Source organism: Struthio camelus, chromosome 1 (genome assembly GCF_040807025.1).
Source record: "Struthio camelus isolate bStrCam1 chromosome 1, bStrCam1.hap1, whole genome shotgun sequence".
NCBI lineage: Eukaryota > Metazoa > Chordata > Aves > Struthioniformes > Struthionidae > Struthio > Struthio camelus.
The window spans coordinates 132822946-132835365 of record NC_090942.1 but is presented as its reverse complement, the minus strand read 5'-3'; the positions used below and the strand labels follow the sequence as shown (position 1 = coordinate 132835365).

Genomic DNA, 12420 nt, shown 5'->3' with positions numbered 1-12420 from the left:
AGTTGCTCCCTCACATAAAGAGCAACTCCACCACCTCGCCTTCCTGGCCTGTCTTTCCTAAAAAGCACATAGCCATCCATGACAGCATCCCAGTCATGTGAACTATCCCACCATGTCTCTGTCACTGCAATGAGATCATGGCCCTGCGACCGCACACAGATCTCTAACTCTTCCTGCTTATTCCCCATGCTGCGTGCATTGGTCTCACAATATGCATGCATAAATTCTTGCAAGGATCTACTTTCCTTGCTTCCTTTCTCAGAGAAATCAGTATGTCAAATAGGCCACAGTATGTGGCCTCATGATGACATGCCTAAGAGGAAGTGATCTCAATATTTTATTGTCATTATAAATAGTTAAAAGTAAAAAATAGGAAACAGTTTCCCCAAATACTTTTTTCCTCATTAAGTAAGGCTGAATCTGAAATTGTGATTTGGAAATAAAATCTGTTGTGCCCTCAAAAAGCAAAAGGTACCTGTTACAAGCCTTCTGCATACTTTGCATGTTGACAACTGTTTCAGTGAAATGATAAATTAACCATGACAGATAAAAATTGTAGCTAGTCTCTCAGGTCTCCTAGGAAGAAAAGCTTTGCACTGCTTGCTTAGTCTCATGTATATTACCATGACAACATTTCATTGTAGGTTTTCTTGTTTAGATCCACATTTAGTCTCTGCTAGAAATGAGTTAGCTGCTTATTAATTTCTGATTATTTGCTCACTTAGAACAATCAAAACCTAACAATTAGGTACATTTGCTTCCTGAATATGGAGACATTTGCAGAGATATTAGTTTTGGTTGGTTTTCTAGTTACTGTTCTCTTTTCAGCAGTGCAAAGCAAACAGAAATGCTGAATCTAGAATGTTTACTGAATATCTAAAAGTGAATTTATAATCCTTCTTAAACTCTGTACATAGCACGTTATCGCTAAAATCGAAGAGGACAAGAAAGCAGAAAGCTCTGTTACTGAACGAAGAGTATACCTGGAAAACAAAAGTATTTAGGGCTAAATGCTACAGTGGAGGTTCAGGCACAAAATGTAAGCCCTCCAAGCACCTTTGTGACTGTTGCTTTGCCCTGGTCAATATATTGTCTGTAAACTTAGATGTTCACTGGGACCTTTTGGATATGCCCATGGTTACATTGGCCCTGAGAAGGACAAGATGTTTGGAGCCTAATGCGCCAGCAAAGACCTATGTGTTTCTCCCTTATTTTTCATGACAGGTCAAAGCAGCAAGGATCCGCTTACCTCACAGAAAGTACAAGCAGGATGTGATTGTGGTCCCCTCCGTAAAACCAGTGCTTAGAACTGGGCAGAAGTAGCTCCTGCTTTTTCCCTGATTTGGCACTCAAAATGACACCTGGAACCTCCCACTTTCTGAGGGAAAGTTCAGGGTAAGAGCAGGATGCAACTTCCTTTCACTCCAAGAGCAAGAAAAAGCTGACCTAGTTTCAGCCTCTGACACTGGAGGAAGGTTCGGGTCTCTGGCACCTCCCTCTAGTCCAGATACAAGCAATTTGTGTCACTGGGAGTTTAGCCTCTCTTTTCTCCTCAGCTTCTTTTACTTTCTGATTGCTAATGGAGAAAAAAACCTATGATATATTTTTCTTGTGCAGCCTGATAACAATTTTTAGACATCTAACTTTCCTCACACACTATGTGTCGGGGCCAGAGGAAGCAGAGCATTTTAAAAAAGACAATGCCAACGCTGTTTCTTCCTCTGCTCCATTCCTACAAAACTTACTCAGAAATAAACCCAGGACAAGAGGGATCAGAACCCAGGAGGTTTAACTTTCTTTCCCTTCTTCCAAATGTGAATCAAATATCTTTATATCTTTCTCTCACCTTTGCTGTGATCAAGTTGCTTTCTCTTTTTTTTTTTTTGGGGGGGGGAGGGAATACTTGTTATAATCTAAGGCTGATTTTTTTTTTTTTTTTTACTTAGTGATGATAGCTATCTGCAGCAGTTGGATAGCTATTTGTTAGCGGTTAGTTAGAGATCATCTGCAGCAGTTAGAAGCAGATCTTCGACTAGATAGAGGAACTGTCTAGAAACTAATTTTGAGTGGTACAGACGGCAGCTAAGTACAAATTTATTAATGGCAGACAACATATTGCAGATCGTATAATAGCTGGATCATGCACTACATTTTTACATTTTTTTTCCTATGGGCTTTTAATTCAAGAAGATTAGCCCGTAGTTTATCAACAGAATACCTAACAAAAAGATAATGTATAAGGAGAAGGAAGGTTTCTCTACAATATTCTCTTGAAAAGTATGACTTTCATGCTGGATCGATCCCTTGTGGTCTCATTAAATCATATATTAAGTTGGAATTACAGATTACAGTTTAATTATATGGTCATTTTTGTGGAAATTCTTGTCAGTATGTTTTAACCTAAAGGAAAACGCTAAAGCAAAAATAATCTCTAATTTTATCCTATCATGAGATTTTCTACCTCATTTATATTATTTTAAAAGCTAAAGAGTGTACCTACTTTTTTCATGGGACATCCACCGGAACTAAGAGCAGGTAATACTCTCTGTGCAGTTTTTTCAGTCTCTCACTTTTTCTTCCCATTTTTCTCCTGCTGTCTAATTTCCTTTCTGCGTCTCTTTTATATTTTAGTTTTGTTCTACTCTGTCATACACAATCTCGGTGGGTGACTATCTGGCTTGTTGACTCCAAACTATGTAGCTGAGGGCTGGCTGAATAACTTCTTTGATCTCATAAGCATTTTCAGTCAGTAGAATGTTACTCCTCACAGTGGTAGCGAGGAGTGACAATTAGGACCTGAAACAGAAAAGAAATAGCGGTTCTCTTCTAACCTCTGCAAAGAAATGGCAAGGTGTCACAGTCCCGTTTGCCATACTGCTTTGTGAAGCTTCTGAATTTTCTGAATGGGAGCTCACCATGTGAGATATGAGAGCAATGGGTCTTACTCTAAAAATTCTGTTAATTCTTCCTAGTTACTTGAATAGTTCCATAAAACTCTAGATCTCAATGGAAGCAAAACTGTTGCAAAACTCTGACCCACTTAGTTAAGACATTAAACACATACATCTTCCAGCTTACATCATGTTTGTCATTCATGCTGCACCTAAGAAAAAGCTTTTCCAAGTACCTCTCCAGGTTTTATAATCAGAATTTGAATTGATTTGGTTTGATGTGAATTGATTTTTTTTTCTCCTTTTCCCCCCTATGGCCGTTGAAGCAGTCCAGAGGTTCTTAGTATGCTAGACAATTCAAGATTTAATCATGCAAGAAGTTCATGGTATACAGCCGAAAGTGTAAAAATCTCTTCTTACCTCAAGCCTGATAAAAAATGACTGTCCTTTTTACACTCAGTCTCATTTAAAGTCAGCAGATTAGTAGATTAATAGAGACTGGGGCCTCACAGAAACTCTTCATAAGGCTGTTCTGTTCATCAGTAAGGCTTTTCTCATCAGAAAACTGGAGTAAGACATCGCTAGTGAAAAGATTAGTCAGATCACTTAGCTTGTGCCTAAATCTAGATTTCCCCTGAGAGTGTGCCACACAAATTGTTTAACAGACCCATTTTTAAAACAGCTTTTGTACCACTTTTATGATAGTTCTTCTCTTTATATAATGTCTATGTCAGTTCAGTTCTAACCTTGACTGGCAAAGAAGAAAATATTTTAAAATAAAATGTCACAAATTGTTCTTATAACCTATGCAGAGCTAAGTTAGTCTTTAATGCTATCCTTAGAAAAAAATGTAAACAGTGTATTTTATAATCTTACATCCTTGGAACTTAGTATTCCACTTTTTCCCCCACATTTTAGCACCTCCCGGTGCTTCTTACATTCATTTCTTTCAGAGAACCTAAAAGAAGTAATTGTGTGGGCTGATTTCTGTAGTGCAGTTAGCAGTTAGAAGCTCTCCTAATCAGTAAGGTTTTAAGTCACATAAAATTAATTTTTATTTGGGGAAGCTAAACAGAGATTAATGCAAATCTGTATCATGATGACTTTTTTTCCCTTCAATTTGAAGTGTAAACTGCCTTTAAAATGCAATGTTCTGTTTTTAAATGTAGTAAACTTCAGTACTGTTGCAGCTTCTACATTTTTTTCCATCTTTTGCTCTCTTGAACAAACATACTGTTGGAGGTAGTCAGTGTAATTATTCTCCTGCTGGGAATAGGTATCCCACACTTCTCAGAAGAAATAAAAATGTCATCGCTAAGGATATACATGCTATTATTGTTATTTACTGCCTCTATTCTAATAACACTGAGAAATCTAACAGAATCAAGGCTCCAATACACTGCCTGCTGTACTGATGTATCTGTTAACAAGGTCTTTGTCTTGTATTTGCACTCGTATATATGCATGCATGCATACATACATATTCCTGAATCTGATTGGTTCTTTCTCACAGATAAATAAGCAATATATATTATGTATAGATCTGATGAATAAAATGAGGTAACTGGCCCTGAATAGTTCTAATGAATAAAAATAAATTTCTGCTTTGGAAAAAGTATTAAAAACTGTAACTACATTTAGCCACCTTAAGGGAAATCTGCAGACACCTGCAGGCATGCTTGGCCTATGCTGGAAGAGAGTATATTCTTTGTGCCAAGAGATGATTTCATAATCAAGCTAATGAACACCCTAAACGTGTAGTGACTGGTGTCAGAAGCATATCCTACAATATCCATCACTAATTTTCACCACAGTATCCATAAAGCCATCCATGGGAAAAAAAAAAAAACACACACACACAAAAACTAGATAATAGACACACATACACATATCTATGGATACAGATATGCATATGCTGTGTAAAGCTGTGGTTCCATATGCCGTACTTTGGAAAGATAAATTATTTTACAGTCATGCCATAATGAATACTGTTTTCAGAGGAGAGGGGAAAAAATGTATACATTTCCATTTTCAAATTCTCAGACTGAATTTCTTTCTTCCTAACCTAAATTGTGCCTGCTGTTAAAGGATAATGTCTGATACAGGATTCAGACAAGTAAGTATTCTTGTGTTAGCCAGTCTCCTCCTTCCTTTTCAGGAAACATTTATTTATAACCAAAACTGCATGCTATGACACATTACCCTTGTATTGGCTATTCAGTATCTGCTTCTTTTTCCCCCCATTCCCTCAGACATCATCATAGAAAAAATAGCTGGGAGTTTTAGTCAGCGCTGTCTTTAACTGCTCCCTTTCCAAATTACATTCATTACCTTTATGTTTCACTTTATAATTGAAGTCTGTGAATGTATATCTGGACAAACTGTGAGAGCTGTATATAACTGAACTTGTAAGCTTTGTGATCTAAATGTCCAAGACAGGCAGAGGACGGAAATGAGTTTAGGCAACAAAGTTGCAAAGATTTATGTGTGTGCTAACTGGAAGCTCTGTGAATAGCCCGGTTGACTTCAGAAGGATTACTTATAGGCCGTGAAGCTAAGCAATCTGCGTAAGTGAGTGCAAAATTGAAACCTTAGATAGACTATAATTGGATTTTGAAAAAGGCTCAGAAATTGAATACACAGCTATAAATCACATATCCTCGAAGAGTTATAAATCACAAAAAAGAATGAAGCATAATTATTTTTCTTAGCAGCTCAGCTGTATATGGGCTAATGAATAGAATAAGATTAATTTTAAATCATCACAGATCATCAAACGTAAAGGTCTCTGAAGCATGTCATATAAATCAAAAGATATGAATCTTTGAAGGCACTCTTTTATTTACTTTCTTGTTACAGCTCTAGCTAAGTGAATTACTTGTGTGACACAGAAAAAGGAATTTTATCAAAAATCAAAGCCAGGTGTAGATCAAAGATATATCCCACAAGTATACCTAATAATTAGGATAGAATCAGTATAAAATGAGTGCCTTTATTCCCAGTCGTATCATTCAGGATATTTAGAGGGGGCACATACTTTGTTTTAATTAGTTGTTTCTTCCCTTGGGTTGCTTGGCCAAAGCCTCCTGATAAGGAAAAAATTGTAGCCATTGGTCAAAACGTTTGTAACGAATCTTGTTTTAAATTGAAGCAATTTATTCAGAAACCAATCTACTCCTGCAGCAGTAATCAATGGTGTTTTCGCTTGGAGCAGAACTGCTCCTGTGCTACTGGAGGACTGTTGTTAATTGCCTGTAACTAAATGATTGCTGCACTTCTGAAGGTAACTCTTTGCCACTCGCTCATTCATTGTGTTTAATGGGACTCCTGTCCCCCCTTAGAGTTAGCCCTGTAGTTTTCCTCTACTTCTTTCCACCTTCAGTCTCCGCTCCTTAAGGAGGGTAAGGTCTGTAATTTGATATAACACAGCGGCTAAATAGATTTTGAAAGGTTTGCACTTTTTGTGTCTCCCCTCTGATGTGGGACTGTGCCAAAATGGAATCTTTTTAGTGCGATGCCACTACAGGAAACTCGAATTTTTGCAGGAAAAGCAGATCACACTTCAAAGAGAGTGTAATGCCTGCTGTAGTAGCAGTGATTGAACTGCAGTGCAAAAGACGGAATAAAGCAGCAGAAAAAACTGCCAGTGTAAAGATAACCTCATACTATCACCCTGCTGTTACACAGTCACTATGTCATTGTTATACACATCACCAGCACCTTCAGCTTTCACAAAGCACCTTTCAGAAGTAATGGAAACTAGAGGCCCGGCTCTTTCTACAGAGGAATCAGAAACATCCTCCCTTATTCAGAATGGGGAAATTGAGGCACGGAAATGTAGAATGACTTTGGGGATCCAACAGGCTGATGCCAGAGGCGGGACCAGTCTCCCCTCCACAGCCTCTTGCAGCCGTCCCATGCAACACGGTGTAACGCTGCTTAAGAACTCCCTGGGGCAGCCCAGGGTGAGTCAGCGTCCCTGTACGGTGCAGTTTAGTGTCCTGCAGAAATACAAACTCGAGGCCAGACGGCCATCAGTGGAGCACAGCACGGTGACCAGGCTGATCTGTCGTGCCTTTCGCAGGGCAGCAGAGACGGGCCTGCACCGGCATCGCTTCTTCAGGGGCTGGATTAGGCGTTTCCACGGGTGGGTGTAAGGGTAGTTCAGTCTGATGTGCTCATCGCTGCATATCTCTGTCTCTGGACCCTGCAAAATAGCACCTGAGACGGAGAGAGAGGGAACGTGCTGATAAATGGGGCCCAGAGCAGAGAAAAACACAAGCCCGCTGCCGTAGATGGATCGTGCGTGTAGCTTACTTTGCAAGCAAAGCTATTTGAGAGAGAACCGTGTTATCCTTGAGCTCCCAAGTGCTCGTGATGGGATTGTCAGGAACACATAAAATGGCAATTTCTAGTACTTTTCAGGGTGACTTAGAGAATTTTGTTGTTTGCTTTGCTTGCCTAGTAGGTTTAGGGCAGCGCCATGTATATTCAGATGCACTATGTTAAAATAAACACATACACAGTCTTGAATTATTCTACTGGGGAAAATGGTACCTATGAGAGACTTTGCTGGCAAAAGTGCTGCTGCTTATGCAGTGCAATAGTCTGATTTCATGCATAGAGAGAGCAGATGACTACATGCAGTTATTTTTTCAATTTAATCTCATAATCATTGATGTTGGAGAAACTTTTGTTTTCCCGTTGTAAAGTTTTTTTTCCTTACCTTTAATGCATCATAACAGCAGGCACATAAATAGAGTATTTTGTGCCTAGCAACCCAACATATTAAATCCCTTTCTCTAGTTACCACTGAACAGCTGCATAACCTGTAGTACCAAATGATAAACAGACTATAGTAAGCCAGTGCAGAGTAATTTCCATTTCCATTTATATTCTAAAATACTGTATTACTTTTCTATGCAAACTAGTTTTTGTTGGGTGTTTTTAATAACATTCCCCTCTCTGGCCCAGAAAAGTATTGAAAGTTTGAAATAACCGTGCTGATCTTAAAAATGTCTAACACAAAGGAGTTTCCAGCACAATTTCAGAGAGAATGACATAGAGTGCAAATGCATTTTTATTTTATTTTATTATGCTTTTAGTGTCTTCTAGAGAGCAATAAAATCTTTTTATAGTTGCGTCAAAATAATAAAAAGTGTGTGGTTCTCGGTAGAAATAGTCAAAATAAATGGAATTGTTACTTTTTCCTCTAACCCTTTATTTCTCTAATTGAATTGTATTGTGCTGGAGTGTCATATCTGCATAACCACAGGAAAACGGGTACTTCAGGGCTACATCACTTCACTGAAACAGAAGCTGCCCACTGGAGGAAGACATTGTAGAAGTAGCATGGAACTGAGCTTTCTCCAGCACAGAACTTTATGAAGCAGAAAGTGTATCTTGGATTTCCAAAATCTACTTTCTTGGCATTTTTCAAAACCGAGTGATATTAGAAATGTAAAGGTGGTCTTAACATGTGGTATTTATTACTCATTTCATATTACCACACTGTTAGTAATACCCTGCTTCCTCCCCACACCCTTTCTTTTAACATTGCCGATTCTTAGTTGGTGATTAAATGAAGAGTCACAACCACATGGATGTCATGTAGCTATGTGAGTTTTCCTGAGCGTGCAACTGGTAGAACTGGAGGGATGAAAGCCAATGATTACTTATTAACTGATAAGAGACCCTCTGAGGAGATTATTGTTGTCAGATAGATGCAGCTAACATTTGACTGGTGTCCCTGTCCTCAGGAGCGGAGCTACAGGACAACGACCTTCATCCATCATGCGACTCTCCAGTGGTGGTGTGCAACAAAGACAGGGGGTTCATGCTCTGAGAAAGAATGTCAGAACTGACAAATGGAAATAATATGCAGTGCCTAAACACAAGGCAACCCTGCTTAGGGAAAGTGGGGAGAATAAAGATGAATTGCAGATCAGTTGGAAACCATGTCAAAGATATTAACACATAACTGAGGTGTGAGGCTTTGGGGCTCCTAGGATAGTTTGTCTTCACGTCCCTCAAGCTTTTTTATTTTCATTTTGAAAGAAGAAAAATGGAAATCCTTAGTTTAATCTTATACAGTAGACAGAAACTCATCCAAAAAAAACAGAGTTGTTTCTTATGTGTGTGTGGAATAGGGGTGGGGCGGTGTCTGCCTTATAGTCCCCAAAAGAGAAACGCTCATCTCTGATTTCATTGTAAGTGGAATGTCAACATTTATCTGTGTAAAACAAACAATGATATATCTACCGAGAGAGAGGAGGAAGACAGTTATAAAATATCTCTCATGCATATGTACATAATCATGCATACACACACATGCCCAGCAATTGTTATTTTTTAGAAAAGCAATTCAGATAGTGTACCAGAGAAAAAATATTTTTTAAGAGAAAAGAATCCTCTTAATTAGGCATTTCTGCAAGGGTGCTATAAATAAATAAATAACCCAGCATTCAGTATTTCTTCTCAATGTTTGATGTACGTGCTAGGTTTGCAGTTAATCTTTCTCTGGTTTTGAATGTGGTTGTTATTGCATTTTGTAATTCTTTGCAGAGCTGATGTATACAGTTGAGCTTGCTGGTGGGCTTGGTGCTATTCTGCTGCTGCTTGTTTGTTTAGTGACTATCTACAAGTGTTACAAGATAGAGATTATGCTGTTCTACAGGAATCATTTTGGAGCTGAAGAACTAGATGGAGGTAAGGCAGCTTCTCAGTATGTTTTCTACTTTCTAAGTATGCTTGTCTTTCATTTCTCTCCACTAAGGCCCAAATTTCATTCCAGTTCAAGATGTGTTAACAACTGCAATTTTTATTTCTCACTGCATTAAACACAGACTTTAATACACATTCCTCATGCAGCACATTAGCAGCAGAGTTTGCTTAGCTGATGTACGTGCTACTCTGGATCTCCAGGAGATATGCATATCTCTTAGATTTTTACTCCTAACACTGAATGTAAATTACCAACACTGATGCATTAAAGATGTTCACTTCTGGTGGGTACTGAAAGCCAGCTTCACTTCCTCATAAGCACGTGAATGTCGTCTTTAATTGTATTTTCCAAATAGGTGGAGGTTGGAGTGAACTTAGTGCTTCTTTAACCTGACCAGTTTCAATAAGTTGGACTGAGCAAGGGGGGAATACGCCTAGCAGTCTCTTTTCCTGAGTTTATTTACTTACTTAACCATTGAGAGAGCAGCAAACAGCCATTAAAGTTGTTCTGTGGCCATTAAAGTTGTTCTGTGATTCAAGGATACCCATTTGAAACAAAAGCAATCAGCAACATGTACACGAGGTCATGTGAAATGTATACCTGCTTTTTCCTTTCTTCTCTTTTTAACCACTGAAGAGAAAGGTCTTTGCTGTCTCTAATCAGCAGTAACCAAAACTGCTGTTGAGCAGCAAACTGGGTTGAGCTGCACACTGTGATTAATTACTTTGGTGTCTTGGGTCAGAGCTCCTGATGTTTTATGCTACCACTATGTCTTTGGTGACAGGATCTTCTTTTTTCCTGAAATACTGTTGAAAGTTATTTTACAGTTCAAGGTAATAGCCTGTGAGCAGAAGCCACTGTGACGTATTATAATAAATATATACTGATAAACAAGTGCCAGCCAAATCTATCACTGATGAGGGTGAAGGGTGGCAGCAAAATTTCCCATATGTAAGGAAAAGGCTTCGATACTAAGATCACTAGGGAATGACCCACTTCTACCTCCAATATGAAAATGCACAAGGATTTAAAATAGAAAATGTTCAGGACAACAACAACCCCAAGAACATTAGAACATTTTGTATCCCTCTACTGGATTTACAGAATTGCTATGTATTAATATAGCACCTAAGTGGGGAAAAAAATCAGGTTATTCTACTTATTTTACAGAAGATGGAAATGAGGCCCAGAGGGACTGTGACTCATGAAGGATTTTGGCAGATGTCATTTTTTTCAGGAGCTGCAATTCTTTCTCCTCCACTAAGCAACTCCCAATTTAAATGGGCATGCATACTTGCACGCGTGAATTTAATAACACTGATACGCAGAATTAGATGGCTTAATTAATAATTGTTAAAAAAGATGCAATTTAATGTTTTCCCTCTGAGTTTCAGTAATGCTTGCTTTTACAGCTGTAATGTATTGTTAGATCAAATCGTTCCTATTCATTTGCAGACTTACTCTAGCAAATATTATGTACTTGCGTCTCTCTCCTCTCATACCAAACATCAGTGACCTTGGGAAAAAAACACTTCAATTTCCCATTTGAAAACAATAGCAACAACAGAAAAGTAATCTGCAAGTATACTGTGCTGGGATTTAAAAGGAGGAAAAATTGTATTTGTTCAATGTATTCTTCTCAGTAAATTTCATCATTGCAGATGGTAAAGCATGGATTCTCCTTAGAGGAAGGAGTGTAAACACTCATAGTTTGGGTGCGTACTTGCAGTAATATGCCAAGAAAAATACTACTAGCAGATTGCTAATGGAATACTGTGGCTTCTACTGTATTCAATATGCTAACAACAAGGATAAAACTTATTATGCCAATGAAGTTGCTGCAGCTGGAAGTTTTACTCTGAGTGTCTCTTTCACTTATATTCTTGCAAAAGCAAGAAGACAGAGAGAAAGTGCCTCACAGAAGACTAAGCCACAATTTATGTGGAAATAAATTGCAGATACATTCGGGTCCTTTCTTTTGCCTTAGTTTGCTTCTGACAGGCACAAAATGCTGAACTTTACATTCTTCTTCTAACCTAGCCTCCTGCAGTGCAATAGCAGAGTACTCACATGCTATTCATAATTTACATCATGTTCTCTCATACTTCAGGATAGCATGTGGATAAGCAAACATCAAAATACTCATAGGCTTTTTTCCTGCATGCTATATTGTACCCAGAGAGGATTCCAAACACTTTAAAAATGATATCCAATTAAATTTTTTAGTTGAGCATCTCCTTTAAAATGCAACGCTTCATTGCTTCCCTGATCAGAGAACAATCCCTTCAGGATGTCAAATCTCATCACAACTCCTCTTTCCTTTCAAAACCTTAGATGCGTTAGTTTTTCTCAGGCTAACATATGTATTTCTGTGGGTGGCATGGGTACGTTTTGAGAAATATTTGAAAACAAAGTATTTAACCCTTGGTTTTAATATAACTTATTACTTTTGTTGGGGGTACTGCAGATAAGCAAGTGTTCAGAGCTGTTGCTTCCTCATTCGCCTGCCTTGCACCTTGGAATTTCCCATCTTTTTTCTCATCCCAGTGATTAGATTCTCCTTCTGTTTTTTTCTCTCTCCAGCAAACACTTGAGCCCAATCTCGCCTTTATTGTCTGCTGGGAATGTGCATTGAAGCCTATTTTTTTCTTCATGGTTAACTCCCTGCCTTTCCTCCAATATTAAAATGTCATCAAATTCAGCTCTCCTTTTACTACTTTTCTTCCCTCTCTGTGTCCATACGTGCTTTCCAGCTGCTCAGGAAATGACTCCACATCTGGGGAACTGCATGACAGGCATTGTGGT

The 12420-nt window shown here is 38.4% G+C and overlaps 1 protein-coding gene across 5 annotated transcripts in view; it reads left to right on the top strand.

The window, feature by feature from the left end:
* Positions 1-12420, top strand: part of IL1RAPL1 (interleukin 1 receptor accessory protein like 1) — a 764216-nt gene that overhangs the window by 735551 nt on the left and 16245 nt on the right. For all 5 annotated transcript variants that reach the window (XM_009665395.2, XM_068917343.1, XM_009665396.2 and 2 more), the window contains one exon: positions 9456-9599. In XM_009665395.2, the coding sequence (XP_009663690.1) occupies positions 9456-9599 (144 nt within the window). The remainder of the gene's footprint in view (positions 1-9455; positions 9600-12420) is intronic.